The 19187-nt window shown below is 38.0% G+C and overlaps 1 protein-coding gene across 1 annotated transcript in view; it reads right to left on the bottom strand.

Annotated features, from left to right (window-relative positions):
* Positions 1-19187, bottom strand: part of LOC309487269 (F-box/WD repeat-containing protein 4-like) — a 46118-nt gene extending 26931 nt beyond the window's left edge. Inside the window, exons 1-6 of the mRNA XM_082154892.1 lie at positions 18832-19187; positions 17716-17811; positions 17116-17301; positions 16448-16580; positions 15445-15539; positions 3868-3933 (exon numbers count right to left, since the gene is read on the bottom strand). Coding sequence (XP_082011018.1) covers positions 3868-3933; positions 15445-15539; positions 16448-16580; positions 17116-17301; positions 17716-17811; positions 18832-19016 — 761 coding nt within the window. The 5' untranslated portion in view covers positions 19017-19187. The remainder of the gene's footprint in view (positions 1-3867; positions 3934-15444; positions 15540-16447; positions 16581-17115; positions 17302-17715; positions 17812-18831) is intronic.

Here is a 19187-nt window from a genome sequence, read left to right as displayed (position 1 = left end):
CAATGCTGAGGACATTTCTTTGGGTGTTAGATCTACAGGAAAAGGTCATTTTGAACTAACGCTCTTGTAAGGTTAAGTGTAGAGGGTAAACTGGCACAGGGAAGCTATGGGAAACAGTCAGTGCCCTGAAAGGATGTGAGACAGGTACATAAAGAGCCCTGCTGAGGTTTTCAGGGCCTAAAACAAACAGAAATCGCATTGCTCTGGCTGCATGTCAGCCAATTTAGCCCACAGTCGAAATAACCACCAGCAAAGAAGAAAGAAGAAAAAAAAAGAATGCCATGGACCAGGACAATGGAGACTTTTAAATGTCACACGCGTTCTCTTAAAAACAATGAGATTGCAATTTGTATAAAACAGCTCTTGGTAGGATCCAGGCATTTAACCCTTTTCTTTGAGAGAAAAAAATGTTAAGAATTTCTGGGCAATTGTGAGATTCTTTGATGGCAAGAGCCCCATGAAAAGTTAGGGGTCCTTGTAAAGCACCACTTGTGTGTCCCTGACTAAGACTGATCATAGACTTTTTCACTTTTAAGAGGAGAAAGACATTAAAGAAAGAACGTAATTGCCATGTCCAGGTCCAAGTCAGAAATGCTGAAGTAGGAAATGTTTCCGATTTTCATTATAATGAAAGTTTAATTGAAGCTTAATGCATACTCGGGGTCCAAAATTAACTTTTTGCCTCATCTGTCAAATTGAGAATATTCAACAGTCATTACTTTGTTTTTCATGAAACTGTATCTTGATCTTTTTTTCTTAAAAACAGGATAAGATAATGGGCTTATATACTGACATATGGTGCTTGGATTTATTTTATCCTCAGCATACTATTCATAACATTTATTCATAGATTAATTATTGTTTATTTAGTTTTTTTCAATTAAATATGAATAACATTTAAGGCAATATTCATGTCTATATTGACAAAGCAAAAAAAAAAAAAAAACTTGTTTGGTGTCTGGGCATCATCTGTCTTCAGTTTGATCATTATCAAGTATCTTTTTCAAGCGCTTGACTTAAAAAGACACTATAGAGAACAACATGCTGCTAATGTGTTTGCTAACAGTAGCAAAATCTCCATGTCCCTCATACTCAAAACTCTTTTCTTTCCTTCCCTCATAGTGCGGTAATTAGTTCAAGCAGCCGGTCAGCTGGTACTCAGAGACATGAGGGTCTGACTGATCTTGGCCTGTACATGTCCTCTCTATTATTCCTCCACCCAGTCAACAGGCCCTGCTGAAAATATACTCAGATCTTTCAAGAACATGTTAAAAAAAAGTCAGCGGCTTTTGCCAGTTGCACTTGAAGTAGCCGGCTGGAAAAAAAAACCCATCAGGAATTCTCTCTCTTAGGTGATCTGGTGTTTTTGAAGATCCTCCACTATCCAGTGAATTTCTTTATGATGGAAATGAAGTAAAGGAAATATAATTTCAATTTATTTTAGAACTGTGGGTGGTTAATTTGCTGAGCATTTCATGCAGAAAGATAATCTGATTTGCCTGTGGGATCAACACAAAAATAAAGGCATCCAAATTGTTCCTTTAGTGTTTACATCAGCAGTAGCCTCTGTTTCAGAAGACATATCAAATACTTTTGGTTTTGTCATAGCCAATGTATCTAAATTTACTCCAGCCATGTCAGAGTGACATATACAGACAGATATGTAAGAATTCCACTATCATTTAAACATTTGGGGTCAGTAAGACTTATTCATGCTTATTAATTTTTAATAATTATCCAGAAAGGATGTACAAAATTGGTCTTAATTTGAAAAAAAAATTGCACTAAATTTGAAAATAAACATATTTATTATGTTACAAAGAAAATTCAGCTCTGTCATCACAGGAATCAATTACATTTTAAAAACTATATTTAAAATAAAATAACTGATATTTGAAATTGTAATAATATTTCATAATGTTACTGTTTTTACTGTATTTTTGATCAAATATATGCAGCCTTGGCGGGCATAAGACACTTTGCACCGACCTCAAACTTTAAAGCACTGCTGTATATACAAACAAAGTAGTATGGGAACTTTAACAACTGAACATAAAACTAGGCCAATCTTTAATCAGAAAGACCAAAAAAAAAACAAAAAAAAACCAAAAAACATTACAGACCATCTCAGTTCTGGCAAAAAGGCTGGATGTTTGTGCTAATGTCATCTACAATCGAAGGTAAACGTATCCTCTCTAATATGTCTCATGTTTGTGCTGGTCATATAAGGGTTATGCTGGTTGCCTGTCTGGGAAAAGTTAAAAAGGGAGACATAGGAACACACACACATCCACACAGCCCCCATTCCCAGTCACCCCCCAGCCCCTCCACTCATCAGTCGGTTTCTCAGCCCCCTGTGACTGGCGGCTTTGTGCTCCTCACACAAGGTGCACCTGATTACTAGACGGGAACACATTATGGCAGGATACAACTGACCCTAGTGCAGCCACACAAAGACAGGAGGAAAGACAACACGACTTACTCCAGGACAGGTCACTGAACGCTCCTGAGACACTTAACACTCAGGTAATGCTCTCGGTGTTAAAACGCACCTGTTTTGCACATAAAACTACACTAATAATGAGCGTTACAAAAATCATCTGAAATCTCCTTACTGAGGGGATGACTGATGGCTAATAAATATGCATGTACGCCAAAATTTATATAAGTATGCGTGTGTGAAAATATACATAAATGTTTTTTAAATATATATATTTAAACAAGGATGCATTAATTTTATCAAAAATTACATCGAAATACATTTAATGTTACAAAAAATAGATTTTTATAAAAGAAAAACTGCTTCGTGTAACAGTAAAGCAACAAGGATTCTAATGCAAGCGGACTTTTGGCTGTTCACTGACTGTCACACCTCTTTGTAACCTTAACTGGTTCTTAGTTTAACAGGTTTGTAGTGAGTCTAACTTGATTCAATGGCCTGTTTATCTGTGCGTGCATCTGCATTCTGATAGCCGGCCAGCCCACGTGTCCATCAAGCTGACACTGGCTACCCGCGCCTCACAGATCAAACGGCAGGCGCATCGGTGGGTCACATTAATCTTGGCTCAACTTTTGTGTTCCGGTGTTCTATGGAACATGTGATTCCCATGGAAATCTGTCTGGAATCGCCTCTACTCCTTCGCCGCAATTTTTCCCGTCTCAAATTTCCTTGTCATTTGGTGCCGGAACTCACGGTTCCCCCCCCCCCGACCTCCTCCTCTTTTACTTTCCTTAGACTGACAACATGCAAGAAGGCTGAATTCAGCAGGTAAAGCTGGGGAATTATGGAAACCAGTCAGGTTGTATCAGGTTTAAGCCTGGCCTTTCATGACAGGAATTTTTAAGTCAGCTTTGAACTTCCCAAAGAGAAAAGACTGAGCTGAAGGGATAATGGGGCAGCTTCTATCATCATGATAAGGTTCTACTTTCACTTTGTGTGAAATTAACAGTTTCAAATAGTAACATATCTGAATACATACATTTTTAGAGATTTAAACATGTAGAAAACACAATGAACTGAATGATGCTAAGACTGTGCATTAAAACATAATTAGGACCCAAGTGAAAATCGAATGGTAATTTTCGATAGGAAGTAAAAAATACAAAAAAAAATGTAGGGCTATAAACGTGACATGTAATTTCAATTAATGTTAATAAACAATAACAATATTCATATTTTTAAACTTTGCACAGTGTCTTCAAATAAAAAGGCGGAGGTTTTGTGTGAACTGCCCCGTTACAGACTAATAAACCCAGTTGTAAAATGGATTGCTGTGGAAAGTAGGCCAGTGACGGGTTCAACAAGACAAATAAATATCACTATAATTATATATAAAAAATATGTATACAACCATGTAGGGGGTGTACCTTTCTGTGTCCCAGATTCGAAGAGGAGCAAAACTCTCACAGCAGGCTGTTCCTGTCACAAAGGTGCTGCAAAGATATAAAGATCTTTAGTAATGATTGCAAAATAGATGCATTCATTTGATGCAACTTAGCTAATGTCAACATTTTATAGGCATATAATAATAGTTCTATTACTAGTATCATTAGTAGTATAGTAGTTGTAGTAGCAGCAGTAGTAGTTTGATTGTAATTATTATTATAAATAAACCTTTACGAAATCCGTAAAAATCTGTGATTTGGAGTTTTCAGTGCTTGTCAGAAAATTTGCTTAATCTTTGTTCCAGCGTTTAATGGTTTTAGCATTTAAATACTGAGCAGGTGACGTAACAGTGGAGTCATATTTTGGCTCCTGGAGAGAATACACACAGAGCATTAAAAACAAATTTTGAAAAGTGAATGGAGCGTAGCGAGGTGTAAAGAGTGGCTGAAGGGTATGTTGAGACAGCGGATTTGTTCACAGATGTGTTTTCGTTCACGAGATATCTAGGGGGAAAAAAGGAGGAACGTGGTGAAAAAAGAAAAAGAAACAAAAACACTCGGATGCCCCCTTCTTAGCTGGGTGACAGGTTGAAATTAGTTGAGCAGGTATGGGTGGGAGGGTGTGTGACCGCAGTAGTTTTGACCTGCGTGATAGTCAGGGATTAGAGCCCTCCTGGACAGCTGGGATTGGCGGGCGAGGCTCAAGGCTCTCCTGCTCCCTGCATTGTGTTCGGAGGTGAGCTGAACAATAGGGCCCTCACACTAGTGAACACACAGGAATGTGCCTGTTTTAGCACTCAGGTATTCCTACGATGCCCTGCTGGGATGGTCTCTTTCATTGACAGAATGCTTTCTCAGTCTCTGTGCCAACTATGTAAAATGTGTGCGGCGACAACGTGCCTCGCAGCGAATGCTTACTGACGCACCACGCAAGAGGCACGTAAAACTACACGAATCACAAAGCATCTTCCTCTCTCACATACTTTCATACCTCTAGAGAAAACCCAGAGAAAGAGCAGGGGGTTCTTTGCCCTCCCACTAACATCAACCAAAGAAATGGGCTTCACAATGGAATACCAGTGTGGCCTCAAATTAACAACCAGCCCGTGTGAATAAGCTCTGTAGCGCCTGGTGTCCAACTCTAAACCCCCGGCACAAAAACAGAGAGGGACAGTGACCCTTCATTTCGCTAACACACAACATACACATGGACGGTCGGTTAGACTTGAATGAAAAGGTGTGCTTGAATTTTAACATTTGATGAGATAAAAACATAAAACTGATCATAAAAGTAGTACCAAACAGCAACCCAAAAAGTCTTTGAAGATATATCATGCAGGTGTCGAGGAACTGAGACATATAAGCAAAATGTGAAGCCATTTATGGTGTGAAAATGGAGAAAAAAGGCAGAAAGAAAGATAGACAGAGCGCGAGTAAAGTTGAGGGAACATGCATTCTCGTCTGTGACGGCTTCAGTTGGTTTGTTCATTGAGGACCCAAGCATATTGGCAAAGACAGCCATGGCAGCTGTCAACCCAGTTAGCGGTGGCCCATCAACCATATTCAGCTCTCCTGGCCAGTGCTGGCATTTTAATTACTGTTGGGTAAACTCATTTGCCCCAATGAAGGCCGTGCGCCCTAATAGAATATGCAGTCTGCCTGACCTTTGAACCCGTGTGACACAAGATACAATAGGGGCAAGGCCAAAGCTCTCTCTTCCCAGCCCTTATTACTCTCTATTACTTCAATTACTTATCCCTCAGTGAGTCCGATTGTGAAAAAACACAAGGGAGGGAGAGAAAAGGAGAAAAATAGAACACCACAATTAAATACATTTTTGTCTCCCGGACAAGTTCTGATTGATCTGAAAGGGACTCCTAGTGATATTATAGCTGTAAAAGGTCAAAGCCTCTCTCTCGCCTAATGTGCCTCCACCTTCCCTCGACCTTACGCCCCCCCACCCCTCTAAACCGAAGAGCACAGACAATCTCCCTCCAAAGCCCCCGGCCCACGCTGCCCACCCCGAACCCCAACTCCTCTGCCCCAAAAAACCCAGCACGCCTCAGGATCATTAGAACATGTCAGGGGTTCACTGCCAACACAACCATTTTGGTAACCTAATCAGCTGACATCATTATTCGAGGAACTGTGCAGCATGAAATTAGTGCCGGGGTCACACAAACTTTAATTCAACCCCTGCTGAGAGAAGAACTCCACAGTAACAACATTGTTAGGGCCAAACCAACACAAGCAACCACACGTATTGGGTCAAGACCACCGCAAGCGTTTTTCGTGCTGAGTGTACCACGGAGATATGATGGGCTGTTTTAAAAAAAAATAACTTTTACATATTGTTGTTGGTATACTTGCATGTGGAACGCAAACTAAAATATACACTTTCGTTCAAAGTTTGGGGTCAGTAAGACTTTTAAAAAAAAAAAGAGAAATTATACTTTCCTGCGCTCCAAATCAGCATATTAGAATTATTTCTGAAGGATCATGTGACACTGAAGACTGTAACGGCTGCTGAAAATTCAGTGTTGTCATCAGAGGAATGAATTACATTTTAAAATATGATCAAATGCAAAACAGTTCTTTTACATTGAGATAATACTTCACATTATTACTGTTAAAAGATAACATGGGGGATTTTTTACTGACCCCAAACTGTTGAACAGTAGTGTATAAAGAAAGTAAAAGTAGTATAAACAAATTAAACATTCACAGAAAGTTTTAAGAAAAAATAAATCAAAAATAGAGATGCTGCTAACAACATGCGTGATGTAGTGCTATAAAATGCTATATAGCTTTCAATGTCACATTATATTGTGTACACAGCTTTACAACTGAGCAAAATGAGGCAAACCTACTAGAAAAACCAGGTCAAGTAATCAAGCTGTTTTTTTAAACATGGTAGCTGGTCCATGGTGGTCTACCAGCTCTGACCAGCTTAAACAGCCAGCTGGTAGGTCAACCACCTAAACCAGCTTGTACCAACAACAAAAAAGGGCTATTTATGCTAGATTTAAAACTTAAAAATATGTTTTGTTGGTATAAATGAACGTATGTAGATTGATTCAGTGATTTTAAATAATACTGACTTGAATAAAACCAGTTAATTTAATTAATTTACCATTTTAGGTTATTTTAATAAATCGGTTCATTTTAGTTTAACCTTTTCAGAAAACCAATTGTTCCTTTTTTTTATTAAAATAAATATTTAGTTAAACACTGCCTTTTATCACAATGTTTTTGATTCAGGGAACTAGCTATTCCCCAATTATCTCCCCAAAAAGAGCACACAACAACATTACCACAACTAAAATAAAAACAGCAAAAGACATAAACACAGTCTAACCCTAATACAAAATTACATATTTCAGCTAACATATAAATAAGAAAAGGTGTTACAAAATTTTAACTCTATCTTTATCTAAAGACAAAAAGAAAGAATCAATCCTAAATTAGAAATATGACATTTAAATTGTCATTAATTGTGTATTGACTATAATAAATGAGGAAAATATTTTAAACAGTGAAATAAACCTATTGAACCAAAATGCATCTCATTCTGTCCTAAAGGCCTATGGGTAAAGACAGGGTTCAAAGGGAGTTTAACCCCCCGTGCATCGGCCTTGCAGTGGATGTTGTTCATTTGTTATAGTTGACCCCTGGCTTTGTTCAAGGGGATGTTAGAGTGCTTTCATCTTAGTCCCTAAATATGTTTGAATTGAAAAGGGTTATGATGTATTTATATTGGCTGGAGGAACACAATAGACAGGGTCTTTCTCTTTCCCTCTCTGTGTCGACCCTCCTGCCCCGTTCTCCAGCCCAGCTCCCCCAAGCCCCCCTCCCGCCCCCCTGTTCAGCTCACACCCGAGTTCACAGACCTTTTGGCTTTCTGTTCATGTCCCCTGCATCTGAGGTCAGAGGAACATTCCATACACCACCTTTTGCTTTTACCACATCAATTTAGAACAAAAAATCCAAAAAAAAAAAAAAAAAAACCTTGAGAAAGTCAGCAGCCAGTCTACGCAGATCTCATCTTATTAACACTTACATGCAAATAAATGACAAGCAATTTTATCAGTGCCTCAGATTGTGCACTGCAGATAGGAGCCAAATTTAGTTACAGCCAAATTACAAAACAGTTCAAATAAACATGACACAACTGTCAAAAAAGGTAAAAAAAAATATGACTCCAACATGTCATTTAACTTATAATTTCAGGGCATGTTGAAAAAAAGGATGATAACTATAATGATAACTTTTAGAGTTTTAATAATCATTCTAATTTTATGAGAATAAGGAAGTCCAAATAGGTATAACAACAAATAGAAACAATATCCTTGGAATCACCCATTTTTCCACCTGATGAATGATAAAAACATTTGATCAGAATCCACCGCCATTCAGAATCCACATGGCTTTAAAGAACTTGAGCATTTAAAGTGTCAGACAACAAAACTGCAGTGTACACTTATTATATTTTTTTTATATTTTTGGTGTGAACAGGTCTTTAGTGTAAAACAAAGATTCTCTTTGTCGGTTCATTACAATTTAATTGGTCTCTAAATTATGACCAATATTTTATTGTAACAATGTATATTTATAGAGATTCACGGTTAATTAGAATGACTTGCTAGCCTAGGAATCAGTTGTGAACTCTGTAATAGCCCTGAACGATTCACTGAGTGACTGAGTCTGATTCAAATTGCAAACTTGAGTTAGAGATTGTGAATTTTTGTAATTGACTCATTAAAAAAAGAAACGGAGTAATTTGTTCGCGAATTGGACATCATAGCTCATGCTGTGTTTGATTCTCCATACAAGAATCACTAACGCGTGCTTTAACGAGATATCTGACGAAACTGCATATGGATGCTTTGTTTACTTGACTTTCTTTCCGACTAGATTTTCAATTATTGTCGCATTTTTGGTCACATTTCAGACCGTTTTGGTCACAGCGGGTTGCCTAGCAAAATTACGCTTTCTGACGTAGATTTAAAATTTTCACTGTTCAAAAAGGATATTTTAAGTCTCTTTTAGTATTGTTACAATGTGTCTGAACTTATTTGTTTCATTTTATGTCAACAGTCTAACTCTATCTGGTTAAGAAAAGCACAGAGAGTCATGCATTACACCACAGCCACAGAGTAAAACTCCCCAGCTAACTTCTGAGCAAAAATGCTTTTTGGGGAATAACAAAAGTTTCCATCTCAAATGCGCCTGGGGAACACCTGTATGTGGCATGTGTGTAATGATCTGCTTGTGCAAAGCCTGCATAGAAGGGGCATATTGACTGCAATTATTCAGGACACCACCTGCAGTCAGAGGCTATAGCTCCCATGCTGTGCTTTCAGTAGTAAGCGCCCTGTATTTAACGTGTGGGAACGCACATTCTGTCCGTTATCGCTTTATTGTTGCAGACTCTTTCTTTTCTTGCTTTCTTTCTTGTTTTTTCCCCTTTTTTAACTAATTGAATTCTTGACTCCTAAGACACGGCTCGCCCTCCCAGCCTTATAAGAGAGAGAGAGAGAGAGATGAGAAGCAAAATGAATGACATGAATTTCACTCTTTTTTCCCCTTCTCTCTCTCTCTCTTTTTGCTTGAATGAGGTGGAGCAAAGGGGGTGAAATTAGGGCGGGTGAGCTTAGGGTGGTATAGAGGGGTACGTCTCGCTGTACTTTCATGCAGAGGGTCATAGGTCACGCTCCCTCCGTTTGCCAGAGAGTGGCGTTTTGGGGGCGGTTTATCCAACAATCATTTTCTTTGGAAAATTTCAAAGGCAGTACCCCTGCAACATCTTTGTAGTTGTGCTTGACCAACTCTAAACAAAACTGGCCTCCCCAAAAAGAAGCCTTTCTCACTTCTCCTTGGGGTTGCTTCTCTTTTTGACGCTTGCGCCCTGTTCCTTTTCATCCCCCCTGCCTGGTCGCTGTGGGCTCATTGCGACTACTGAGGTAGTGTGTACTGCGCTCTTTGAGGCAGTTAGATAGAAGGAACGCTTCTGTCCGTAGTGCCATGGCCTATCCCATCACAACATGCAAGAAGCACAAAATCTGCTATCTGTGTTTACATTCCCTGCATAAGACATTGATTAGCCATGTTTAAAAACTCTCTGGGTGATGAACAGATACAAATGTATGCAGAATTTGCATCGGCCAATGAAGACAAGTACATTTGATCTTCCAAGTGAGGCCTCTTCGTCTAAACTGTAATTAAACAATGTCTGAAAAGCTAAACGAACGTAATTCTCTCAAGATCTGAGATGTGCATGTGGTATTAATACCAAATTACACATTTCAGGCTAATAAAATTTGCGCTTCTTTCTTACTTTCTCTGCAAGTGAAGTGCTGACATCAAAGTGAAAACAGACAAACCCAAACCTCACTTTATATCAAACAAGCTTAATGAACTAGCTGACAGGCTCTGTGGCGCATGTGTGTGTGTGTGTGATATGCAAGAGGAAGAGTGGCCGATGTACCCTACACACACTCTGGCTTGAGTTACCCAGGTCTGCATGGATTCTTCCAGACTTAACAAGTCCCATCTTGCCAGTTAAAATCTGTCATGTCTGACACTACAGGAAACTATTTATCACACAAGGCGCTCCCTACTAATTCCACGGTAAAAAGGGAACGACAGATAATTTTAAAAGGGATGGGACAGACAGACATAAAGCAGTGAAAGATGGCGTGTCCAAAGGAAATCAGGAGATGTCCAATATCAAGTGCCTGCAATTTTTAAGTGAAATGGTTTAATTACAATATAATCCATTAAAACTGTATAAAATAATATAGCAAGTAGACATATGATATATATATATATATATATAGTAGACAAGTGATAAACAATAATATTAAAAATATACACTTCCATTCAAAAGTTTGGGGCCGAAATGTCTAATATTATTAGTTTATTATTACATTATTAGAAATGGGAGTACAATTTCAAATAACTATATTCAATTGTAATATATTTTAAAATGTAATTTATGTGGTGGCAAAACTGAATTTTCAGTATCAGTATTCAGTGTCACATGATGCTTCAGAAATCATCCTAATATGCTGATTTGGTGCTCAAGAAACAGAAAAGAAAGCATGATACAACTTTTCAGGATTATTTGATGAATAGAAAGTTGACGAGAACAGCATTTATTTGAAATAGAAAGAATTAGTAACATTATTAATGTCTTTACTGTCACATTTGATCAATTTACTGCATCCTTGCTAAATAAAATGGATAATTTCTTTCAATCTTATGGACGCCAAACTTTTAAATAGTGTATAAACTATAAACTTATTGTCTTGAAAGACAATAAGTTGATTGTTTAAAAATTAAACAATTAAATTGAGGGGAAAAGTCATTTGTTTGACGTTCATCCATTTCTTGCAGATTGTATATGTAAATATGCACATGAACATGGGAATATCTCTAGTGGAATAAGAAATTGAAACACTTTCTTTTAAACATTAATTTTTCTAATAATCCATAATACAGATCTTTGGTAGCTCTAGCTTATTCCTAAATCGCACGGTTTGCTAGGAAGTCTATATGCTGTGTTTATAGAAGAGGGTATACAGGATAATCGCAATGTAAACCGTCAACAAATTTTAGCTGCAAAGAGCAACTGAAAGACTTGAAAGAGTAGTTTTCTCCTTTGAGGGCCACATTACCAACTGAACGAGTCATTCCAGGTCCTAAAACAGTGTCCTCAAGATAAAATGTATGCTAATCAGAGGCCATTAGTAGTAATCAGGGCTTTTCCTTGCACAGGAGCAAATGAATCAACATTTGGGGTGAGAGTCTGAAGTCTGACATGGCAGACAAAGACTAGACTGAGATTTGGGGGGTGGGGGGGGTTATTGGAGGGGGGATGAACCAGTCAAGCTCACGGGTTACAGATCAAGAATCAGGAATCATTTGGGCTGCTGTGAATGGCGGGGTTTTTTCTCTTCAATATGGCCGCTGCTGTCTCTTTGATATGAGATTGTAAATGGAATTCAGAACAGAAGAGCAACCCACTGGAGTGAAATGAGAACAATGCAGGGAGCCAGAGTGCCCATTACCTTCGCAATGGGAGAGGGGGCAGTTTTTTTGGAGCGGTCTCATAGTTAAGGCTGGGACCGCTAGCCATATGACACCATTTAGGGAATTTCAGAGCTAGCGTTCACATTGCAACATCAGCTGTGAAAGTCATGCAGTCACCGTGGAGTTCTTCAAGTCTACACAGGACCTGTCCTGCCCATCGCTCGCCTACATTACGCTCTGATATAACTACTGAAAAACCTGAGAAGATGGTCCAATATAAAAGAAATAAAATGCAGTGAAAAACTCAAGCGCCTAAAACTGCAAAAAGCAATCTCAGAAATAGGACAAGGGCTACTGGCTACGGTTAGGATCAGTGACTAGAAAAAGATAGACGACAGTCAGCCTTGGCATTTCGCTTCAGTCGGAATATCCCACTGACAGACCTTGAGATAACGTTCCTTGGAAAATACAACGGCAAAAAGGGAGGGAGGGTTATGGAACAAGCGAGGAGGGAGGTTAAAAAGAATGAAATACAAATCATAGCCTGAGCAAATGGTGGCGGGGAAAAAGAGAGAAGGGCTATATTTTCTTACGCGGTTCTTTTGTTTTATACACAAGTGTGATTCTGCATTGGGTTGGAACAATACAGCCCCTAACACCTGAGTGTCAGAGGCGACCATATGCACACTCTTTCGACATCTTTCTCTCTGTTCTTTCTCCCTTCTTTGTCCCTCACCCCTTCCCTCGGACCCGTTGCTCACTGCAGCGTCTCCTCTCTTGCTCCTTGTCCTTTAGATACCTCAAGCGTGAAGCTGGAACAATTACATTTGCAACACAAGGGCTTCCCATCTAGTTCTTCAGGTTTCCAAATTAAAACACACTGTGCAATCCCTATTTTGAAACCCTGTCCATCTACAGTTTCAGCTCCTGACTGTTGTAGGAGTGAAAGCAGAACATACTCTCAATTAGAGGACATCTGTTGCTCTTTTTAATTGGTGGAGCTCACACATAGGAAACAGATCATCTTGAGAGGAAAAGACACTTTTTAACAAAAACTAAGCAGTCTCAAAAATACCAGCCTTAGTATCTTATATAAAATTAAATAATGGAAGTCAAAATTCGTTTGTGCTTTAATTTTCTTTTTGAAATTAGTTGTGCTGCTTAATATTTTTGTGGAAACTGCTAAAAAAACATTCAGTATTCTTTGATGAATAGAAAGTTCAATAGAACCGGATTTACTTGAAATAGATTTTTTTTGTAACATTATAAATGTCTTTATCGTCATTGTTGATTAAGAGATTATTTTTGTGGAAAAACTGATAAATTTAAGGATTCTTTAATGAATAGAAAGTAAAAAAAAAGCTTTAGTAACATGATAAATGTCTTTACCATCACTACTGATCAACAGTAAAAACAGATCTTTTTATACATAAAAATATATAGCAGTCTATATATTTTAGGAACAGATTCGGTGAAAAGGCATAAAAAAAGTTTGACGCCTTTATTTCAAGTCAACTTTATTTCATCAACTTTGACTCCCACCGTCAATACATGTAAAGAAGTGTGGTCCATTATCTGGGTCCAGCAGTCTTTTTTGGAGGCCTGCTATTTCAGCCATCAAATTGGAGAATTAATGATGTGTATAATCGTCTCTTATTTTGAAATCTAAATTCTTGGCTGTGGAGACGGGGCAGTGGGGATTAATAACTCGGCTGAGTGACTAAAACTGCGTTGAACCATTGCATCTGCTCAAGTAGCAGTGGCTTTCTTCCGCTACACGCTAGCCTTGTCGTGACAAAAGATGAGAGCGGTCAATGTCCTCTAGTGTCTCCCAGCGCACAGTGTTTCCATTCCTTCAGCAGTGCTGTGAAGGTGCGTTTGACGGATCAGGGGCAGGTGGAGGCTCTGCGCTAGCGTTACAGCTTCATGTGCCTGCGTGTCATTAAGCGTGTGGGAGTATACATGGCCGAGCAATCAAAGGCAGCAGGAGCAAAGGCAACCCCGCTTCGCCATAATATCCTGCACGGTTTTTTTCTCTTTCCCTCTTCGCCTGTCTCACTCCATCCCACACTTGTTTAAACAGCTCATCACATTGGGAAACTTCCCAGATGTATCGGGGGAGAAACGGTTAACCAGTTGTAGACTGAAACAGCTCTCTAAAGTTCAAAAGTCTGTAACGATTTATCAAATGGAAGGTTCAACACATTTCAGTGTTTAAAAAGTCAAGAAACACAAAGAAACATTCAATGATGCATCACCCCTGTCCTAGTGAGAGTTAAGAAGCGGGGAAAATAGCGTAGGTTACATTTGAGCATTTTCAGACCATAAAAAGGGTCTTTTTCCACACTATGAGGGGGCAAAATTCTGCTTTCTAAGGCTTTAGGGGCCGGGATCACATTCTTCTGCATCTGCATTTCAGAGGTGTGAGCTAATTGACTTCAAAGCAATGGCATGGCAATAAATTGAAGAGTATGTATTAAAAAAGGGTCTTGCCACCTGCATTGGGTTGCCCTTTCTATGACCACTTCACCTCACGAGCCGTAACGATGCCACCACCCCCACCCCGCTCTTTTAAACCCAATGATACATTCATTATTTGAAAGATCTCAAATTCTCTTTGATGAAAGCAAAGGTTGATGTTCAGGTCTGTTGGTGATTCATATGGTGAGAAGAACAGAGGAAACCAGTGAGTATGAAGTATGTAGCGGAATCAAACACATAATGTCTAACGAGTGAGACGGTCTGAAACTGGAAGAGCATCATGGATAAAGCAGAGGGAATTACAGTGTCCAAAAGACTGAGGCCACTAGACTAAATGCTATTATTTTGCATAACAATTTGAGTGACAAGTTAAATTTAAATATTTTTGCATTTAAACATTTTGATTATCTTGTGCTTCAATTGAAGCAAGAAAATCCAGGCTTTTGTTCAAAGAATTTGGCATGGTCAATGTCACAATTATGCATATGTTGCTTATACAGTGACTATAGAAATAGTCCAGAAGCATAAATATTTCCCATTTCAATTTTCATTATAACGTTTCTTGTTCGAATTGATTAAAAATTCTACAAATTTCTGTTCATTTCCAGGTTTAAATTAGCTTTTGAATCCCAGATTTTTAATGCAGTCTCAGGCTTTTGGGTCCTACTGTATATTTGCTGCCATATATTGTATATAGAGTTTTAAAAAATAAACTTTTAGTTTAAAGGAATAGTTCACCCAAAAATGAAAATTCTGTCATCATTTGTCATCATCTGTCCTCATGACGTTCCAAACATGCATGACTTTCTTCTGTGGAACATAAAAGAAGATATTTTGAGAAAATTCTTCAAAATATCTTCTTTTGTGACGACTTTACCCAATATATTTAATTTAATATTAAAAATCAAGGACTGACAGCATCAAATTCATCAAACACTGGAACAAAAGTCTTTGGAAGAGTATATGTTAGCTTTGTGGATAGACTATTAACCACAAAGACTAGACAAATCTCATTGCACAAATAAATCATGAGTACAGGCTTACCACACAGATGGACTGATGGCCACCGACCACACTCTGTCATACATGGGGATTGTATGTAAGCAATGTCCAAATCGATCTGGAGTCAGAGCCCAAATCTAAAATCAAATAGCAAGTACAAAAAACACAAGTCATTTGGACAATAACCTACAAAACTGTACAAAAGTTTGGGGTTAGTAACTTTTTTTAAAGAAATTAGCAAGGATGCATTAAATTGATCAAACGTTACAGTAAGGACTTTTATACAGTTACAAAAACATTATATTTCAAATATATTCTGTCAATTTTTTTCTTCATCAAAACATCCTGGGAAAAATGTATCACGGTTTCTGCAAAAATATTAACTGTTTAACACTGAAAATAATAAAAAGATCTTTGAAAAATCTTTGCCATCACAAAATTACATTTTATAATATATTAACTACAGGGAAACAACTTTTTTTTTTAATTGTAGTAATATCTCACAATATTACTATTTTCTTTTAATCACATAAATCCAGCCTAGGTGAGCATAAGAGACTTAAGACATTTAAAAAAAAATCATACCAACCCCAAACTTTTGAATGACAATATACTGTATGTTGTATAGCAATAATAGTAAATGTTTAGTATCAACAATCACAAATTTGTTTTGCTTTTCCAGAAAGTATGAAGGCATCCCTGATGTCTTTCCAAGCTGTTTCTCAAATATAAGGTGTAGCATAACTAGGATGATGGACTGATACTATGACATCATACCAAATAGACCTGTCAAGGAGGTCACTCTACATAGCAGCTCCAACAATAACTGTGACTATAACTGTAATTTACATAGTTACTGGAATTTATTTAAAGATTATTTCCAACAATTGCGTAACACTCTCCTGTAACTAAATTCTTCTCTATACTGCACATGTAACCTTCTGAATGCCAGAGTATGTGGATATAATACAATGCAAGACACCTAATCATGGCCATAGCGATATTTACTAAAATGAAAGCAAGAGCAACACACACAGTCACTAACCTTTGCGGTCTTGTCTCTGGAGCCACTGACTATCACACCACCTTTACAGTCAATGCAGTTCACCTCCTGATTGTGACCATAATACCCAACAGAGTAATCACTTCCTTTGTCATGAAGAATTATTTTACCATCTCTGAGAAAGAAAGAAAAAGACAAACAGTAAAGATTGGTAGTAATAATACAACATACAAGAGTGTTATAGAAAATAAACATAAATTAAATACAATAAAAAAACTTTTCTGTTCAGGATTATGTGTTTTAAAGAGCAAACTATCCCAAACAATCAAAACACAAGGTGTCACTCACTGAATGGCTGAACTATTACAGGTAATATTTACTGTTTAAATTTAGGACTTTTGGCACAATAATAAAAAAGAGGGAAAACAGCACATTCCTGTTTCACCTTTCAACTGAAGAAAACTGGTGGCTCAAACTAAACCTTCATTGCATGTGTGACAATGGAAATCACATCAGGTTTTTTTTATGTATTTGATTGTTTTTATTTTATTTAATTATAATAAACAAGTCAGCAACAACCAGATAAGATTAGATGAGGAAGTTATACCTCATCAAATCTGTTTATATAGTTGCTGACTTGATTATTAAAAGAAAAGAAAATAACTGAACTGAATGACCATAAGATCTGTAAGCAGTGATCATGGATTTACCCTCCTGCACTGATAAGGTGTGTGTCTGTCAGAGTGAATCTGCACACGTCCTCCTGGTGTCCCGTGAACAGGGCCACTTGATTGTTCTGTAACTTCCCCCCCTCAGCTCTCAGATGGTACGCACTGATGTTTGCTGCCTGAGAGAGATACAGCACATCACAGTCCAGCTGTATCCACGGCAACAAGCTGTGGGCGAACAATCAAGGAATGGAAATTACTCCTACACATGTTTTTTCTGTAGTTCAATCTGTATCTTGGGGCTTAAGGTGACGAGGAGGCTAATAAAAAAAACACAATAATGTGTTGTCCATATTGGCAAGGTCAACTACACACCCAAAGTCAGAGGATAAACGTCTGAATAAATATGTATTTTGGGGTTGGACAGTGAAAGTATGACATCTTCCTACTTGCTTTTAAATTCCTTTTTTCCCCTTCTCCCTTTCGAAGTAAGGGGTGGGTCACATTACAACCATTTTATTCCACTAGTTTTAGCGATTATATTTCTGCATCTGTATATGCCTAGTTATTTTATAAATACGATTCAAGTTATTTTATGCATTCAATTTTGATGCAGTGTAAGTTAAAATTAAAATAACTCACTTAATTTTCCATTTTAAAAGAACTTCTTTACGACAGACTCCATGGATCCAGTTGTGGGACACCCTCACTCTGTCCTTAAGAGGAATGGAAGGACATCTGAAAAAAATTGGAGGATGATTAGGGGATTGCCATTATTTGATTTTACTTTAGATAATTGGCTAAATAAAGCAATTGCTGTATTCTTGCTCTCCTTTAGAATCAGACTGAGAGGATTCTGATATGACATGCTGCTTCTTTATCATTCCCTTCCAGCAATTACAATACAGTGTGCAAATAGTAGTAAATAACTTTGGCTGGTGTAGGTGAGTTTATAAAGCAAATGTTTGTGACTTGGCACTTTCCACAAACAGGATACCACATAGTACCTGAAACTCGTACATTTTTTAACTGGTTTTGACAAATGGTCATAATAATGATGCGCTTAACCATCAGGAAATTTTGACCGACAACCTCAAGGAGTCAAACTAAACAGATTTTCTATTAATTATCTGTGGGGTTTGAAATCTTTGCAACCATGCCACCAAAGTTTTGGAGTAAAGTCTAAATGCAGTGTAAAAATTCTGATTTCTGTAAAAATTAAGAAAATATAATCTTTTTTTTTGTCTTTCCTCAATGCTTCCAAATAACATTTTTGTGACACCAATTAAAGGTTTTTATCCCACAAGTTTTGCAATAAGAGGAAAACACGTGATGAGAAGGTTCTCCTAAAAAAGGGGTTTTGTGGGTCTAATGCTTTGAAAATGTTATGGCACATCAGAGTTCGTATTCGTGGAAAGTGACTGAGGGCTACTTCAAAGTAACTGGTCTAATCTAAACAATTACACGAACAAAACCTGGTTCTTTTATCCAATATCCTATTCATCTACTTATGCATAGTACTTCTAAAGCACAGTTATTTTGTCTTAAGGTCCCTCTCACATTCAGGTTACACATGTAAACAAACCCACATGACTATCAGCGTAAGAAATGAACTGAATCACAAGATACGCTGTTTGTATTACGTCACGACGGCTACGAATGCGCGTTGTTCTACGCAGTTTACGTAGTTTTGTTATACTATGCGTAGGCCGAGAACTATTAGCTAGCAACACAGCTAGTGAATCTCAAAATTCTTACGAATCTATTCCTTGTCGTGTCAAGCCAGTGTTAATAATGCCTTTAGCTATTTTCCTCCAAACAACGTCTCTGGAGATGAACTGGTAGCTTCTCTTGCACGCTTGAGAGAGGCGGCAGAGCGATCTGGGATCCAGGTAGGACAGGACGAGGAAGAGCACATCCTCGGGTAACTGAAACAGAAGCATCGCTGCTCCTTTTCCAGATCAGCGCCTCTTCTCTTTTCTTTGTCTCGTTGTGTCTGCCTCCACTAATATGAAGGGCTTTACTGAGAGGACATTCGTCGGTTTGACGCAGAAATGCGCAGAAGCCCATGTTTTTTTCTCAAAGCGTGTAAACACAGCAAGCGAAGGAAGCCA

Source organism: Leuciscus leuciscus (genome assembly GCF_965113295.1).
Source record: "Leuciscus leuciscus genome assembly, chromosome: 22".
NCBI lineage: Eukaryota > Metazoa > Chordata > Actinopteri > Cypriniformes > Leuciscidae > Leuciscus > Leuciscus leuciscus.
Note: the sequence above shows the minus strand (reverse complement) of the source record. Positions and strands in the feature narration are given on the sequence as shown.